Raw genomic sequence first — 19,445 nt, forward strand, 5'->3', positions numbered from 1 at the left:
ATTTTTTGCGCTATAAACAAGAAAAACACGAAAATTTTGAAAAAAAACAATATTTTCTATTTTCAGCTATAAAAAATATATTGTAAACTCAAAGTTAGTCATAAATGTAAGCCAAAATGTATTCTGCTACATGTTTTTGGTAAAAAAAATCCCATGCATTAGCGGGCAAAATGGCGCTATCTAGGAGGGGCGCTAACACTATCGGAAGTCACCAGTGACACTAATACAGTGATCAGTAAAAATCTGTTCACTGTAATCAATGACACTGGTGACAGGGCAGTGAAGGGGTCAACTCGGGGGGGGGGGCGATCAAGGGGTTAGACGGGATTATTGGTGTATTAGCGGGCAATCTGGCGCTATCTGGGAGGGGCGCTAACACTATTGGAAGTCGCCAGCGACACCGATACAGTGATCAGTAAAAATCGGTTCACTGATCAGTGACACTGGTGACAGGGCAGTGAAGGGGTTAACTGGGGGGGCGATCAAGGGGTTAAACGGGATTACTGGTGTACTGGCGGGCAAACTGGCGCTATCTGGGAGGGGCGCTAACTCTATCGGAAGTCGCCAGCGACACTGATACAGTGATCAGTAAAAATCGCTTCACTGATCAGTGACACTGGTGACAGGGCAGTGAAGGGGTTAACTGAGGGGGGGGGCGATCAGGGGGTTAAATGTGTCCTCTAGAGTGTTCTGTCAGTGTGCTGTTTTACTCACTTTTACTGTTTCTTCTTCTCTGTCTGGAACGGAATGTGTCCAGACAGAGAAGAATGACATCATATCCTGCCCTGTGTAAATGTCAACACAGGACAGGATAGGACAGGGACCAATCATCTGATTTCAGCCAGAAATCACTGGCTGAAATCTAATGATTGATCCCTCCTGGATCAAATCGTGTCACCCGCGGGTCGTCGGGAGCGCGCACGCGCGCCCCCTATCTGTGAAAGTGTCGGGAGCGCGGAGCCCGTTTTAAAACGTGCTTTTGCGCTCCACTGCCGCCCTGCACACGTATATACACAGTGGCAGGGTGGCAAGCGGTTAAGCAACAATGAGGCATGATTTGACCAAGTCATCGGGTTGATCTCAGAGGAGAACAAAAAGGGGATCAAGGGGGCGGTAACAAAAAAATGATCCAATCGAGGAAACATGCGATGTGGAGTAGAATAAAATGTAAATTGCCTATGGAGAGGGTGTTTGACCCGCCGGGCGTCAAAGAGGCGATGCCCCCGGACCAGTTAACGGAAAGCCGTCGAGGAGGAGCATAGCCTCTTCGACAGAGTAGATGCAAAAAGGACCTTCCTATCCTTATGAGGAGACATAACCAGGTTAAAATCCACCCAACAATCATGCATGGATTAGATAGTGAACACAATTTATCCAGGGTTGAGAGAGAAATAACAGCTGACCAGAGTTGGGTGCATACAAATTCAAAAGCACAAATGGGGAGCCCTGGTACATACATTCCAACAGAACATAACGACCAAGTGGGTCAACCCGAGAGGAAACCCGCAGGGAGCAGTTTTTCCGGATCAAAATAGTCACACTGGCTTTCCCGGAGGGATCAAAAGCCGAATAGGAGTGTGGAAATCTCTTGGAGGTAAAGCGAAAGCCATCCTGTTTGAAATGGGTTTCCTGAATGAACATAATATCTGTTCCCGAGGATCTGAACTCCTTCAGAGCCATCCACCATTTTTGAACTGTATTAAGACCTTTGACATCATATGACAACAGCCATAAAGCCATCATGAAACAGTAATGAGTGTAGCAGCTGCGTGACCAGAGTATACAGAAAAAGTATCTTCAATGAGGCAAAACAGAAAACAACAGAAATAGAGAACCAGGTTATTAGCATGGCAACAAGCCTATCACAAACAAATGTATCACTCAGAACAGAGGCCATAGGGATTATGGATTGAAACAAAGATATCATCAAAGATGTGTACCCGGGATATTGGAGATATCCCGAGTTGTCAGGGCCAAAGGCCTGACGCACCAGGGGGCAACTGACCCTAACCGGCAGGTGCCTACCTCAGTAATTCACATGGCAGTTGTAATCAGGACACATCAACAAGGAAAATTGCTAATGCACACATGGGGATATAGAATCTCAATTAAAAGAGTGGGGAACCTGATACATTAAAGAGTCAGGTGGTGGGGCCCACCGAACCAGGAAGGCGGGGACGTTGAGGAGTTCGAGGAAATCTCTTCTTCCCAGGTTTAGCGGCTGTCCAGGTCTTGTGTGGAGTAGCAGAAAGCCTGGAGGGTGTAGGCGGTTGTAGAAAGGTCTCTTCCGATAGGGGAGGGAGTCCTAGCTGTTTAAAGAAGGAGTCCGCTTCATGCAGGTCAAGGAGTATAAGCTATACAATGCTGCTAGAGATGAGTGGTGACTGGCTTTTTGCCAAGGTGATTGAGGATAAATCACTGAAAATTTGAATCTTGTGTCCTTTGAATTCCAGGGAGGACTTGTTGCGAGTAGAGGAGACCAGGGCTTCTTTGCTGTCAAAGTAGTGAAAACGAATGATAACATCTCTGAGCCTAGTGCCCTCAGGAGGTTTTGGGTCTAATGACGTATGGGCCCGGTTCATGCGCCAATCAACATCTGGAACCTTTGGGGGCCTGTGTGGTAAACAGAGACAGCTGAAGTTGGGAGTCAGGGACCATTTCAGAGATGCCACGAACACGAATATTCTGGCGGCATTCCCTGTTTTCCAGGTCTTCCTGCTGGAGCTGTAATTGAGACACGGAGTGTTTCAGGTTCACATTATCCTCTTCCCGGACATGGACATATTGCACCATTTCATCAAACTTTTACTCAAGGCGGTCTGTGCAGTCTATCAACTGGGTAATCTCCCCCCTAAGCTCCTGAGCCAGTTTCCCAATTTCAGCAGAGATATTGTGTATGAATACTTGCAGTTTGTCCTCCAGGATATCCACCATCAGAGAGGGGACAACTGGGATGGGATGCAAAGCAGCAGGGGCATCTGTGTCTGTCCCTTAAATTTCAGCGGATCCTGCGGAGCACGCACTCGGACCGCCGCAATTATTCAAGGCCGGGGATGCAGGCCTAGTAAAGAAGTGATCCAGCATGGAAGAGGAGGAGGAGAGGAGGCGGCGTGGGCAGCTTCCAAAGCTTGATTTTTACCCATGAAGGTGCCTGTGGGTATCCTGACTTAGGGGAGGGCTCTCCCAAATCTGTGGCTGCAGCAGGAGGTCTGTGAAGGCTGAGGGTCGGCGGAGCTCACCCTTCATGTGTCCGCCATCTTTGTGTGCTGACAGCACAATTCCAGCACACTGGTCAATCAGTTACCAATGGCTCTCAGCCACAACTTTCGATCAGGAGTCTGCAGGATGGTCTCACGATCAAGAGCCAATTACATAATAGAGAAGGGTTCTGCCTCCTGGACATTAACCACTTTAAGACCACCCTACCCCCCTCTCTCTCTCTCTCCCAATCTCTCCCTCCCTCTCCCCTCTCTTTCTCTCTCTCTCCTCTCTTTCTCTCCCTCTCTCTCCCCATCCTTCTCTCTCTCTACCATCTACTTCTCCCCCCTCTCTCTCTCTTCTCACCTCCTTCTCTCTTTCCCTCTCCTTCTCTGTTCCCCCCCCCCTCCGTCTTTCTCTCTCTCTACCCCCCTCTCCTCTCTTCCTCTCCCTCTCTTCGTCTCTATCTCCTCCCTCTCTCTCCCTCCCCCCATCTCTCTCTCTCTCCCTCTCCCCTGCCTCTCTTTCTACCCCCCTCTCTCCACCCCCTTTCTAACCCCCTATCTCTCCCTCTCTCTCTCTCTCTTGCTCACTCTCTCTTTCTCTCTCTCTCCCCCCTCTCCCTCTCCTTCTCTCTTTCTCTCCATCTCTCCTCCTCTTCTCTCTCTCTCCCCCTCTCTCTCAAATTCAGATTTAAATCAGCTTTATTGGCAAGACCAAATAACATTTTAGCATTGCCAAAGCAGTTTGTATGGGAAAAGGGGAGGGGATAAGGGGTAATATAATGGGGGATATAGGGGAAGAGTCCATGTAAAGGATTTTTATGTCCTCAGTGTTTCATGTCCCTCTATTTTCACCATTGGCTCCTCTTCTCTAAGTAGAATTTAGAGTTTCCTCCTCTCTTCTATAGATATGAAGTCTGGGATGAGAGCGGAGAATCTCTGGAAGTGAGTGTCCCTCACTGATGAGTACTTGTGGCACAGTATCAGGAAGTGGTCCTCATCCTCCAGGACCCCCTGGTCACATTGCTGGCACAGTCTACTCTCCCTGGGTGTATAGGTCTGTCTGTGCAATCCTGATTCGATATCCAGGCTGTGGGCACTCAGTCTGTACCATCTCAGGGTCTGTCTGTCTGTCTTTGGGGTCTTGTAGCACCTCCGGGTACAGGGCCAGTTTGTAGTCTCTCTGCAGTAATTGGTTAGTTTCTTTGAGTTTGCTGTTTCAGTTCTCTATTTCTCAACATATTTTTCTTGGGAATCATTCATTATGTTTTTTATTTGAGATTTTGTCTTGCCAGATTGTTGGGCGTTTGGGATACACAAGGCGCTGATGAGTTGTTGCAGGCCACATGGCTTTGACTGGTCCTTATTGGTTAGTAGGGCCTTATGGTGGTATGAGGTAGGACTGCTGTTTTGTAGATGGGGAGAAGGTGTTAAGTGGTCCAGCTGTCTCCAGATGGTTTAGAAGGCTCTGCATGCCTTGTCTTTCAGAACCTCTATGACTGGCTGGCTTCCTGATTGGTTAATTTCTAAGCGGAGGTATGTGTAGGATGGAGGTATGTGTAGGATGGAGGTATGTGTAGCTGTGGGATTCATCAAGAGTGCATTTGTTTCATGTAAAGGAAGGGCTCTTAGTTTGTTTTGTGTTCTCCCTTTGAGACAGCATGATCCATCGATCCTTCCTCCCTTCCTCCCTCCCTCCCTCCCTTCCTTCCTTCCTTCCTTCCTTCTTCTTTCTTTTTTTCTCTCTCATTTTAAAGTGAATTTTTCTTTTTTGTTTCAGCCCAACTCCGGGCAAAGAACGAACCACTCCCCCACCCCCCTCTAACCTGTATGTAGGTTTTCTCACCTTGTGAAGGAATGTATACTCACCAAAGTCCCCTATTGGGGTCCCTCGCCAAAACCATTTCTTCATATGTGGAACGCTAATCCAGTGCTGTATATATGCCCATACTGACCGGTCCCTGACAGTCCCCACTGACATCACTCCTCTTCTGGATCCTGAGAGAACCCCGCTGTCCATGTACACAGACATTGACCTGGACACCAGAATAAGGACCCTGCCTCCTGTAAATAGGAGAGGAGTGAAGACTCAGCACTGGGTGGTCACATGACCATGCCTTTAGGCCATTTAACTTTTTTTCTTTCATACCAATTAGTTAGAGGGGGATGGGAAGGGTTCATGTTTTGCCTCAAGTTGGACTTTAAATTTACAATTAAAAGTGTTCTGCCAGAAATCCTGTGTTGTCTGTTATCAGTTACATTGTTTCCAGCTGTTTCTGAGGACTACAGAACACCTACTTCTACATTTTGAAAACAAAGAGAGATGAAGGTGATTTGTAGTCGTGTCCAGTTTCTATTACAGTACAGTGAGTGTTGTCACCCTAGGGCAGGAAGTGTGTTACTGGCAGGATCACCAGGTGATAATAAAGGAGAAAGAAAACTAATGCAGACACCTCATCCAAGGCAGGGGCAGACTGACAACTCATGGGGCCCCCGGGCAATAGGGGATCATGGGGCCCCTGTGTCCTTGCCCAAACTCAAAAAAGCCTATGAAAAAGGTACCAGGGGCATCTCATGGGGCCCCCTACTGACACCGGGCCCTCGGGCAGTGCCCGAGTTTCCAAATGGTCAGTCCGCCCCTGATCCAAGGGCAGGTAATCTGCAATATATGACATTTCTGTTTTGGAGTTTAGATATACACTCACTGGTTCAATTGTTTGGTAAACACAAATTGCTAATCAGCCAATCACATGGCAGCAACTCAATGCATTTAGGCATCTAGATGTGATGAAGACGACTTGCTGAAGTTCTGCATCAGAATGGGGACGAAAGGGGATTTAAGCGACTTTGAACGTGGCATGGTTGTTGGTGCCAGACGGGCTGGTCTGAGGATTTAAAAACTGCCGATCTCCTGGGATTTTCACGTACAACATCTCTAGGGTTTACAGACAATGGTCCGAAAAACAGAGGCACACCCTGGGCTGAATATTCCTTCAGCCAATATCTAGTCGTGAGAGTAACCAGCAGGAGGCTGATATGTGCATAAATAGTCTGGAGCCTAGAACAGCAGGTTCCTTTTAGAACAGCAGGTTCCTTTGCCCTGGTGTAGAGACAAAGCCTGGAGGGGCTGTCTGCCCTCCTGGACTAGCTGCTGAGGCCTGCAGAAGGTTCATCGAGGTCCCAGCTCAGGGAGAACTGGGGGGCCTACTGCTAAAGTGTGGAGAACAGTCAAGAGAAAGTCTGTTGAGGATCTGGCCTGTAGACTCATGGGGCAGGTTCTGTCTGATACTGGAAGGTGTGTCTATGTACACAGGGGCACAGTCAGAAGAGGCCTGAGAGTGAGAGAACCTGGAGAGACTAACGCTGCTTTTCCTCTTCTTCGAGGGACTGTTCCAGATTGCTGGCTCCGGGCTGTTTCCAATAGTGGATCTCCCTGAAGATGTATGTCTACATTTTCTGCTCTAGAGACCTCTCTGGAGAAGGGTAACTGCTACTGCGAAGAATCCTTTCTTAAAGTGGTTGTAAATCTCGGACATGACACATGAACAAAGCATATCCCTCTATAGTGTGTAGTTGTCTCAATTAAGAGCACAGCCACAGCTCGTTTCCTGTGTGCTGTGTTGAGGGGGGTGTGTCCCTTTCCTCCAATGAGCTCTCAAAGCTCTCCTCACTGAGCTCTGCAGAGTGGAATTTCAACTCTCTGCCCCCTTTATTCTGAGCTTCAGAAGAATCTTTAAATTTCAGCACTTTGAATGGCTGTAGAGACTAGAAGACTGCAGATAAACATGTACAACTTGTGACGGATTGTAGCACCCTCTAGTGTACAGTTAGGTTATGAAAATTTAAGTCTGTGTAATTATTGTGGGGTTAGTGTGTGGTCAGAATGACATCACATTTGCCCAAGGAGACACAGACAGACCATTAGAGCACAATGGATAGGAATAGTTGGGATACAAGGCTAACGGCAATGTGCTCATATATATTTGCATATACACTTTTTCATGTTCTCTAACCTGCTGCCCTAGACAGTGGCCCATGAGTGCCCCTATAGCACATTCAGGACTGGCGGTCCTCAGTCCCATAAATAGACATCATGACGGTTACAGAAAGAGGTCCGTCCTGAATGTCACCCAGGATCTGTATACAGCATTTCTTTATATCACTTTTATATGTATACTGTATATAACAAATCACATCGATCTTCTCACTTCTTCTTCTCCTCTGTGTTGTTTCAGTGATATGACGAGTGGGGAGGAGAGCAGAAAGTGGCTGACTGTCTTCACACAGAACCCCAACACCGATGTGTCACAGATAGTATCGCTTCTATCAGAAACTTCATCCTTTCAGTGTGGGGCTGTGTGCTACGGATCTTATCTCAAAGAAGAAATCTGGGAATGTTTCCTTGATAGAGTCATTGTTCTCTATCACCCATACTCTGCAGGGACCCCTCTGCCGCATCTGTCTGAAATGAAGGGTTTCCTGGATTACTACAGAAGTAAACATGGTAAGTGAGTCATACAGAGTCCCAGATGAGAAAGGATCTCCTGGATTCTGGATCCACTCTGAACGGCTCCACAGATCAGAGCCCATTGTAGGATCATATGATAGCTGATGTATAAATATTGTGATATGCAGAGTCTCCTTTCACATCAGAGATCCCGGATTGTATGACATGTATGTGTGAGGAAACTTCATTGTGATTTATTATTATTATTATTATACAGGATTTATGGCGCCAACAGTTTGCTCAGCGCTGTACAATACAGTATACAGTAGATCTGGTAAAGGCTGCCTAAAGGCTGTGGGTCACAGTGCACTTGGGGAACATTATTATGTGAAGACTGCACTTGAAGATTTCACATTGGAACACTTCGGGAATATAAATGGAGTCTATGAATTTTGGATTATTGATTTAATTTAAATGATTGCACAATTATAGTGCATGAGAACATGTGAGAGATTGGAGGTTATTTATTATGTTGACATAAACTTTTTTTTTCCTTTCATGTAAATTATTAAGTGGGCACTTTATGATTGTGGGGTTTATGGATTATGGGTTTTGATGTTTTGGAGTGCTAATTATTTCTGGCTCAGTGCTGCAAACAATTCTAATTTGTTTGTGTTATTAGGGCCAATTAAGAGTTAAATAGCGACCAGGGGTGGACTGACCATTTGGAAACTCGGGCACTGCCCGAGGGCCCGAGGTCAGTAGGGGGCCCCATGAGATGCCTCTGGTACCTTTTTCATAGGCTTTTTTGAGTTTGGGCAAGGATACAGGGGCTCCACGATCCCCTATTGCCCGAGGGGTCAGTAGTGCTTTGGGTCTGCTATGGATTTTAAGGAAAACCACACACCAAAATTAAAAAAAAAAGGCCCTTAGGTCTGGTATGGATTTTGGGGGAACCCCACACCAAAAAAAAAGTAGAAAAAAAAGGCGTATGGGTCCCCTCACAATCCTAAGGGATTTTGGGTCTGGTGTGGATCTGGGGGAGACCCCACGCCAAAAATAAACGGTTACCCTTAATATCCATACCAGACCCCTAGGGGTTGGGGGGACGCCTCACTGCATCTGAAAATATACTGCATGTGATACCGCCAGCAAAACCCTGGTGATAAATATCGCACCTTTTTTAGTTTCTGTTGTGCTTGTGAATTAGACTTACAGCACCGTTTATTTGCGGTATCTATCGACACATTTTAAATTTTGCGTTAAATACCGCAGAATTGTTTTTTTTTTGTGAATTGGGAAATTTTTGCAAATGAATCACGTGACCATGTTATCGCATGTGGTAACCCCGTAGTGTTTTAGGTTTTATTATTTGTAGTAGTGATGGAATTGGGCTTTTATTTTGCGGTTAGACATGTTACCTTGTGGATTACATTGTCTCCATATCCTGAGCGTGGAGTAGGGGAGATCCAATATTTCTTGTTTATACATTTGGTGCCTCTGATTGGCCTCTGCAACAAGCAAGGCCCCTTTCACATAGGCAGGCCAAGGGGCCCGCATGTCTGTTTTTTAGGCAGACCTGACCAGACCATCCATTGCTCTCTATGTAGCTGCGGATATAAACATACTTGTGTCCACTTACACCTGCCTGTATCTCATCAGATCCACTAAAACCAGACAGATGGGGATCCCTTCCTCATCCATCCAGTGGGTCAGATTAGATGACAGTCAGATGTGAACACACAGGCGGTCCATTTACATCTGACCGGTTATAAAGGAGAGTAGGTCTGCTTTGCATAAGAGGAGTGGGCACAGACCCTGGTGATAAATATCGCACCTTGTTTAGTTTCTGTTGTGTTTGTGAATTGGACTTAACAGCTTACCACATTGTTATTTTGCTCTCCCACCACTCTGCTACCCGGCTAAGTTCCTCCTGTGTTAGTGCCTGCATACAGTAAACCCCAGTAGCCATGCCTTCGTTCTTCTCTCCAGGTCATGACTAGGGTATTACCATATTTTTCGCTCCATAAGACGCACCTGACCATAAGATGCACCTAGGTTTTAGAGGCAGAAAACAGGAAAAAAAAATTCTGAACTAATGGACTGCAGACATAGTACAGGAGATGACCAGAGACTGCGGACATAGTACAGGGGATGACCAGAGACTGCAGACATAGTACAGGAGATGACCAGAGACTGCAGACACAGTACAGGGGATGACCAGAGACTGCAGACACAGTACAGGAGATGACCAGAGACTGCGGACACAGTACAGGAGATGACCAGAGACTGTGGACATCGTAGAGGAGATGACCAGAGACTGCGGACATAGTACAGGAGATGACCAGAGACTGAGGACAGTACAGGAGATGACCAGAGACTGCGGACAGTACAGGAGATGACCAGAGACTGCGGACATAGTACAGGAGATGACCAGAGACTGCGGACATAGTACAGGAGATGACCAGAGACTGCGGACAGTACAGGAGATGACTGCTGACCTTTGGGAAGGGGGGGGGAGTGGCTACCTGAATTTGACAGGTACCCGCTCTTACTTCCACAGAGTTTTTCTTTGATCTTACCTGTTCCTCTATCCAGCCGCACGCTGTCTTCCCGGCTTCTGTAGTGTGGGCGCTCGGCGGACAGCCGGATGCCCAGTGCGCATGAGCAAGAAGCGCTGCGCTTTGTGATTGGTCCGGCAGCTTCTGGGATCTGTCATGTGTCCCAGGTACCGCCTTACCATTCACAAAGAGCACCGCTTCTTGCGCATGCGCACTTGGCACCCGGCTGTCCACCGAGCGCCCACACTACAGAAGCCGGGAAGACAGCGCGCCGCTAGATAGAGGAACAGGTAAGGTCCCACTGCAGAGCTGAGCGGCCGGCCCGGTATTCTGACACGGTGGCAGTGGAAATACCGGACCGGCCGATCCATATTCGCTCCATAAGACTCACTGACATTTTCCCCCCCTTTTTGGGGGGAAAAAAGTGCGTCTTATGGAGCGAAAAATACGGTAAATATGCCTTGTCTATACTGCTCTGACCACAAACCCATCTTACTGCTTGCAAATAAAGACAACACAACAATTTGGAGTTGAATGGCCATAGCAGCCTTTTATTAACCAAAATATAAAGAACAGAAGAATTACCGATAAATAACATAATCACACAGTGTAACAGAAAATTATGGAGCCCCAAGGTCCTATTAGGTATCAAGCTGTGGTCACTTAACCAGGCCTCCAGCCACAAGACCACTGACTTGGAGACAACACACAGATACACATCCCAACAACTGGGAGCCGTACCTCAGACGGGTCCCTACAATTTACCTTTTTTACCCATCCTAACCCAAAATTACCTTGTACCCCGCATGCCACATGCCAAAGCAAACCACAACCACCAGCATAACCCAGCACCCAAAGATCCAATGTAGGGTGGGAGGGTGGAGAGTTTTCCCCAACACAGCAGACCTCCACAACTAAAGACCACCCCAGACCAACTGCCAGACAAGCCCCTGCAGCTCCACCCATCCTTGACTTTGACCCAATCAGATTTTTTTTGCCACCCACTTTACTTTTAAATTCTTCAATCAACCACCTAGCCCAAGCCGCTTTAACCCCTGCCATGCCCTCCGTCTATTTCCTGTGTCATTTTTCTCCAGAAATCCCCCCCCCCCCTGTACTGATCTCATCTTCTCTCCTTCCAGTCCTCTCATCTCTGCCAGATATCTCCCTGAGCTTGTCAGTCACACAGAAGGGAAGGTCAGTTAATGAACCCCTGTGCCTGTCAGCTCCCTGCTTTTACCAGCCTGCCTTACACCAATATTGTGACCAGCAGAGGACATTTCTCCTCTGCTGTGTAAGCCGTGTACTGGGGTGGGCTCCCCAGGATACAGTGAAGTCACAAACGAGGAAAGCAACCCCAACACCAGCTTTTGTCACAACAGAATTTTACTTAGATGTGGCAAATAAACACAACCACAAATGCTGGGAACATACAATAAATTTACATACACCCAGCCCAAAGGCTGAGACCCTTGTGCTGCACAGCACGGCGCCTTCTGATGGATGAAGGTAGAAAGTGTAGTAATTTACCTACTGGGGGGCACAACTAAGCTGCCACACCTTACCTGTTATTACCCTACAGAGCAGGAATCAGTGTATGGGTGTATGGTATGGGCTAGCCTGCGGTGCAGCACAACAGCTTACAATCTTACACAAATCTACAGTATTCCCCCTCCCATAACTGGTCCTGTAGCACGTGCCTGAGTATTCCTTCTGAGAAAAATGCCAGTCTGGCTTGAGTTTGTAGGATTTTATCAGCTCTCCAATGTGAAATGTCACTTTAAGTTGTGGAGTCCTTCCAATGATCAGTAACAACACTTGTGGCCTGACACAAACAGAGACCCTAACTAACTAACTATAGGCCTGGTCTCAGTCTATAAGCGCCAACACTGAAATGAGGTGCATGCACGATCTTACTGACCCGGGTCTGCTTTGCATCCGCTGGTGACTCTGAACAGCTTCCCATCAGCTTCCTGGAAGCAATCTTCCTTTCTTTGAACATGGTTAGCGTCTTGAACACCATCAGCTTCACTCAACTGAATTTCTGATCACGGAGGGCTGTCCTCACATCTGGATGGCATCAGATTCTCAGATCACACAGCCCCCCCCTTCTCTCTCTCAAGCATGGCTGCTCTCCTCTCCTTTTCCTGTTCACTCTCCAAGTATAAAACCCCACCCCTTCATGAATATAGAAATCTCTATGCAGTCTGAGGCTGTGTTAGAAAAAACAGTGACATCTTGTGGCTAAACTGCAGAATGTCAGTCAGAACGTTTTTAATTTACTTCAATCAGTGTTAAAACAATGAAAGCTGTTTCCCCATCTCACAGCTGCTTCTAATAATGGTGAGTGTGCACACCTTTCCATGAGCAGTTGTGCCTATTATTCCTCATACCAGGTCTTTGTTTTCTATAATGGTTACATACTTATGGACCTTCCCAGTCCAATGTTGTTCACTTAAAGCTGCCAGTTTATTCAAAATATTTTTCTACTATACATTAAACTTTGGTTCGGCCCTCCACAACAGTCTCAGTTTCTCATGTGGCCCCTTGGAAAAATGAATCGCTCTCCCTTGGAATATAGTAAACTTCCAGTTTTTCTAGAACTGTACTTCTTGGTCCTAAGTCGTCCCCTTTTACTTATAACTAGGAGAACATTAGAGGGAACTCGGCTAATCAAGCGCTGCAGCTGCTGCACATAAAACTCTTCCACAGGCAGACTGTACACAGAGAACAGCCATACTGCAGTCGGTCTTACAACCCGACTTGGCAACAACTTACTGTGTGGTAACAGCCACCTGAACCCGTGAGAAGATTTCATCCTTGATCCTATAGCTGGTTTTAGTTGCTACTCTTAGAGGGGCTCCCCTCTTTTTTGTTTTACTGTTTAACTCCTCATTGGGGGACATCCCTGGGTGCAACTGCCTACTATTGAGAGCTGTTCACTGTATATAAGATATTTTGTATATGACTTGGTATTTGGTACACATAATAAAAAAACGTGCTTGGTTGTAAAAAAAAAGGCTTAAATCTTTCCCTATCTTTAAATGAGTTTATTATTCATTTTAATAATGCAATTGTACCTGACAGTTACACTATTGAATATATGCCACTGCATACAAATAGTTCAGCCTAAAGGTGGCATCTGCTGCTTGAAAGCTTTATATTTATCATTGGGGTCTCCAACCTGCATGTAATGACTAAGTCACAGCTGATATAGTGGTCACATGATCAGGAGCCACTCTAATTGGCTCCTGATCATCAGTGGAGACCCTGACTGCTGGGATTGAGAGCCACCAGCCATGCAAAGTGTCACCTTCAGGATGTCAAAGGGGAGAATATTTAATAATGTATTCACGGCATTGTGCTGAGGAATAATAAAAAAACACATTTGTGAATGGAGAGTACAGCCAGACACACACACTTCAGTCTGATTGTACAATCTACTATGTTTTTACTATAACAGTTGAATGTAGGAATTGTGTTTTGTTGACCATCTCCTTAGAGCTACAGTATGCTTGGAAGGTTCTTACATGTATTGTCTAGTTTATAGTCTTGTCTGCTCTGTAGGTCCAGGAAACATAAACGTTGTGATAAGAGATGTGAAAGATATAAATTCGGAGAAACAGATTATAGCTGGATGGATGGAGGAGGGATACCCGGACTGTGAACTCCTGACCCTGAGCAAAGAAGAAATGGAATATCTGACTAAACATAAAATAAACCCTCTATCAGTGGAGAGAAGAATGGCCAATAAACTCCGACACATCCACCACATCCTAAAGGAGGCTTCAGGTAATGGAGACATTTCAGTCATTTATTCCTCTATTATACTCCTATAAATACATTGGGGTTTTTATGAATATTATGTAGCACCCTCCTAGCGCAGGATGCTGGGTAAATTTAGTTTTTGGCTCCTTCTGCAATCAAGGAACCAGTAATCGTTTGTTCTGTCCTATTCAGGGTCTCACAGGCTGGGAGTATGATTGCTTCCTCCTGCCTCTGAAAGGAGTTTACAGAGCTTAGGTTGGGAGATTCAAATTGACTAGTCTGAATAACTATTGTGTTTTAGCCAATCCCTGGGGAGGAGTGCCCATTAAGGGCTGGAATTAAGATAAATAGTCTGAGACATTGGAGAGCAAGGTTCCTTCTCCCCAGGAGGGTTCCAGAGGTGCAGGAACTTCTGCTGCCAGATAATCTGTGGACTATACAGCTGCTCTAGGAGGCCTTGGTGGTGCCAGGATTAAATGATTAAATTGGCTTTGCTTAGAACTACCTCCAGAACCACACTATTAAGGGATCTGGTCCTGAGAGGTGCTATCTCTTTCACTGGGTTGTGCCTGGAGGAAGCTGGGAGGTGGCATATGTCTTGCGAGTAGTGACCCTAAATTCATCTTTGAGACTATGTACTGGATGATGCACTGGGTACCAGTAACTGTGCACGGGTGAAAGGTAACCAGATGGCCAAAACTTGTTTTGTGGTCCCCAGATGTGAGGCCTTAGACTGTTCAATATTCACAATTACAAAGGAGAAGACTGAATGCCAAAGAGACTTACCTCATGGTCCCCAGCTGTGAGGCCTTAAAGTGATTGTAAAGGTATAATTTTTATTTTTAAAATATAAAAACCATGTCTATACTTACCTACTCTGTGCAGTGGTTTTGTACAGATGAACCCCAATCCTCCTCTTCTTGGGTCCCCTGCCGGAGCTCCTGGCTCCTCTTTTCTGTCGGGTGCTCTCATAGCAAGCAACTTACTATGGGGGGCACCAGAGCAGGTGTGTTTTCAAGCCACTGCTCCGTGTGTCCATTCATTGCTGTCTCAGCCAATGAGGAAGCAGAGACCCGGGACAGCCAAGGCTGTCATGCACATCGATGGATAGCAATGGGGTTCAGGTAAGTATTGGGAGGGGGGTGGGGGCACTAATGCACACAGGTTTTTTACCTTCATACATAGAATACATGAAGGTAAAAAGCCTTGAGACTTTACAACCACTTTAACCTGTTCAGAAAGACTTAGGGAAGAGATTTTTTTCCATTTGCTATGTGCTGAAAGTTATGAAGTATCCCCTGTCCCCAACCCCTCTCCCTATTACAAGTTCTACAAGCGCTAAATCACAAAAAGACAGCCCCTTGACTGTTTATTGGAGCCGGAGTGATTGGACTGTTGCTTGGGTTGCTGGCGGCCTTGGTACCTTTTGGGAAAGAACCAGGTGTGGTCTTTGTATAGGGAGTATGTACCAATGGAGGGGGTTATCCTCACATTTCCACCAAACACCTAAAGGCCCCTGTCAGAGATGTAGAGAGACTGCCTTGGCTGAACTCTGCTTCTGAAGATGTCTTCCCACAATGTCTCATATTTGTCTTTTATTCTTTCAGAGAAAAACCGCAAAAAGTACTTAATGAAGGTAAGGAATAGATATGCGATGATAATTTGTGACCAAGGGTGTGATTCTCCAAAAACATAGTTTACAGCACACATCCAGGAAATTTTAAAATGTGGGGATGCACCTGCAGTACAAGTGTTAATTGCTCGCTTAAACTAAGGGAAAGAAAAAGCACTTTTTTTACTTAGTTGATCCTTCACTCCCTGGTGGATAGAGTTCCCCCCCATGATCTGGCAGTGGACTGTTCCTCAGCATCGTCTTGTCCGGTGTTGGGCTATGGACCTTGCACTGGTCTTGATGACATACTGTAAGGACCTTAGACGGGTGGAACATTGAGGAGAAGACGCTGTGGGGACTGGTCTAGTGGCATGGAGGAGCAGGTAAGTAACTCTTTTAGTGTCCCAAGACCTAATCAAGCAATTAACTTTTCTAGTGCAACTGCAAGGGACCATTTTAAAGTTTACGGGAGTTGGGCTAAAAGTGGAACTTTACCCATAACAACGTGATCAAAAATAATGTTCTTTAGTAAGGAACATACATCCACATTAATAATTATGCCAACAAAATCAGTGTGCGTTGTAAATTGCCTCCACCATTTCTCCTGTTTCTTCTTGCTGGAGATGGCCATTTTGCTGAAGCTCAGAGCCCCTGAACAGCAATAAATCTTTACGCTGTCAGCAGATAGTCTCTAGTGGCTCTGATTTTTCAGCACAGTGTCAAAAAATAGAGAGCAACTGAGCATGTGCAGATCAGGGTGAGACAGTGTATTTCTGGGTTTTAAACAGTATAGACACTTATTTTGAATGTTTTACATAGCTATACCTGCAAAAGGGGCTGGCCTGCAGGGATCTAGCAGGACTTGAAGTGTTACTAAACCCCAGACCCTGCATTCACTATATCCGCTCTCCCCGGATCCTTCACTCACTATATCCGCTCTCCCCGGATCCTTCTTTCCCTATATCCGCTCTCCCACAGTAGACAGAACATGGAAATGCAATTATTTTAGTAAACTTTTATATAAACTGCTAAATACCTTTTCTCATCAGTAATATATAGCAGTCTTGTGACTTCTATCAGTGTCCAGCAGAGCACTGGTTAGAGCTTGTAGGAGGAGTTTCCCCAGAATATGCAAGAGATTATAATTTGCTAAAGGTACAAATACTAGCCAGGCTGGAAGTGACTCTTATCTTGGCTGGCTTGGAGAGCTGGGTCCGTGCACCTACTCCAAGACTGGATGAAGCCTGAGGAGATGACCCCCACCAAGATTGTGGAGCAAGTTGCCCTGGACCTGCTTCTACCAGGGGTTTCTAAGGAGCTTCACTGTTGGGTGGCCAAGTTGAACATCACAGCTGGGGGCATTCTGCAACCTGAGAGCTGATCTGGATCAAGAAGATGTGTCCCAGTGTCACGATGCTGCATGTTGACCACATTGTGTGTGCCTTGATGCATAACACTCCCACCAGAAGTCAAGCATCTAATCCTTTCAAAGAACTGTCAGGGGAAAGAGAACCCCACAATGTTCGGTGCTGGTCCTGCCACCAACTGAGTCATATGGCAGCCCAGTGCCAAAGCAGGATGAGTTGATGGAATGCGGCATGAGCCATCAACGCTTCATGTATACTTATGTAATATGTGCTGTGAAAAGTCTGAATGCACATTGAGTGTGTGAAATGAGTCAATGAATAAGAGGTTCCTGTATCTTGGTCTTCGCAAATGCTCCAATCAAATAGTTTGCAGGGAAAACTGATCCCTTGAGAACAGGTGGGTGTCATCTGAGTGGACCTCAATGACTATCCAGTGGCCACTATAACCTTATCCACTCTAGCAGAAACTGCATCGAGTTTGGGTGATCTTAGGATTGCCAAATGACTTGCTGATTGGGTGAGACTGCCTCCTGTTTTAGGACTTCTATGAGAAGAAATTGAATGGTCTTGAGGCCTGCACTAAAAAGGAGGAAGCCTCCGAGGAGGGAATTAGAAAATTAAAAAATAAGGATGATAGATGTCAAGAGATGTGTGAATCTGCAGAAACTGACCCAGGTTTTCTGCAGGTATGTGTGGCATTAGAAGCTGAGGCTCCTTCTTCTCAGCCAGACCTGTCGAGGGTTCTGAAGAGGACTTTCTTAGTGCTCGTTTGAAAGACTCCACTTTGATATATGCCAGGGAACAGGTCACAGATTTAAATGGTGAACCACAGAAACCTGGAGCAGCTATGCAGTTCCCTCATTTTGCTGTGAATCTGATTTCCTGTACATATTAATCAAAGAGAGCAATGAAATGATTGAACAACTTGTGATGACCCAGGCTTTCAGGCTCAAAGTGTTTTACGTTTGGCTAATGGTCATGTGCTTGGGGATCCTTTCAGGTGGCTAAATGCAGGAACTGGTTTTGGAATGGTTTTATTGGCCCCAAGTATACCAGGAAATTAAGGACTTTGTGGGTCCTGATCTGTCCAATAAACATTTTTGCATGATTGTATTGCCATGGACCTGATTGGCACCTTAGTTAAACCATCTAGGTGACAACAGTAAATATTATTGGTCCACGTCTGTGCCACCAGGTACCCGGAGGCAATACCTTTTAAAAAATATCTCATCCAAGGTCATTACACGGGAGCTGTCATCTTTAGCCACGACTGGGATGTTGTTTAAAAAAGGTTCAGTTAGTGCTAGTTGCCTTCCAAAAGGCAGGGTTCATTGTGAACCTAGAAAAAAGCAAAATTGGGTTAGAGGAGGCCCACCATTTGGGGTATGTTATAGGCAGAGGCATAACCAAACCACAGCTGAACAAGGTGAAGGACATCCAAAAAGTAGCCCCATCCACTCACATTAAAGGTTTATTCCCAACTTTGCCAGCCTGGCAGCACCTCTGACAGACCTCATGAAGGGGAGAACCTTCACTGTTATTCATTGGAGTCCTGAGGGAGAAGCAACTTTCTTCCATCTGAAACAGGCCGGGTGCCAGGAACAGGTCTTCAACCTCAGACTTTCGGAAAGTGTTCTTGGTTCAGAGAATCCATGATGGACTCTTCCCCTTTCCGGAGACTTCTTGCTATGCAAAGTAGGACATTTGAACTGTCACAAGATAAGTTAATGGCATTACATACAGTAGGCACAGAGGAAAGCTTATCTCAACAGAAAAGTCAGATGTATGTATCCATTACAAGAGTTACTGTATGTGTCAGTCTGCATGGTAGAAAATGAAGGCTTAACAAAAAAAAGTCAGAAAAAAAAAGCAAAAAAAGTCTCTCATTTGAGAGGAAAGCCTTGCAAATGAACATCATGACTTCCAGATAATACAAAACCCACATCAAGACAGATGCTTCAAAGCTGGGTCTGGGTGCAGTCTTGTCTCAGGTGATTGTGGGGGGGGAGAGTACACTGGCATGTACCTGAGACGGAAGATCAGACTGGCTGAAAACAATTTCCATTGTGAAAAGAGCGTGTCTGGCAATAAAATGGGCACTATAGACAATCTGCTACTACTTGTTGGGCCGACCCATCACATCAGACCATGTGGCCCTTTCATGGATGGCACAAAATACCACCGAAAGGAGTTCTGGATGGCTTCCATATTTATGCTGGAGATGAGGGAGCAGTGGAGGGTGCAGTGGCCGGAAGATCGTTTCATCTTGGTGCGACCTCAGAGCTCATTAGAAATGTTGCAGTTGTTGGTTACATGTCCGCTAATGTTTTTTAATCATATGTGAGTCTATTTTTATCTTGTTCAAAAAAATTGTGTGGATGGTATCAGTCTATGAGAGTTCTCTTTCTTGCTGTTCACAAATTCATTTGGGGAACTGGGAAGCTAAGGTTGGAAAAGAGCACAGTACTCTGCACTGTACATTCCCTATTC

At 45.9% G+C, this 19,445-nt stretch overlaps 1 protein-coding gene across 2 annotated transcripts in view; it reads left to right on the top strand.

Moving 5' to 3' along the window:
• The window catches only part of LOC149459579 (uncharacterized), a 60,598-nt gene that overhangs the window by 11,714 nt on the left and 29,439 nt on the right, over positions 1-19,445 (top strand). For both annotated transcript variants that reach the window (XM_089680937.1, XM_089680938.1), the window contains exons 2-4: positions 7,436-7,704; positions 13,776-14,000; positions 15,584-15,612. In XM_089680937.1, the coding sequence (XP_089537063.1) occupies positions 7,436-7,704; positions 13,776-14,000; positions 15,584-15,612 (523 nt within the window). The remainder of the gene's footprint in view (positions 1-7,435; positions 7,705-13,775; positions 14,001-15,583; positions 15,613-19,445) is intronic.

This window comes from Staurois parvus, unplaced genomic scaffold (assembly GCF_062004578.1).
Source record: "Staurois parvus isolate SC_StPar_1 unplaced genomic scaffold, SC_StPar_1.0 ptg000254l, whole genome shotgun sequence".
Taxonomy (NCBI): domain Eukaryota; kingdom Metazoa; phylum Chordata; class Amphibia; order Anura; family Ranidae; genus Staurois; species Staurois parvus.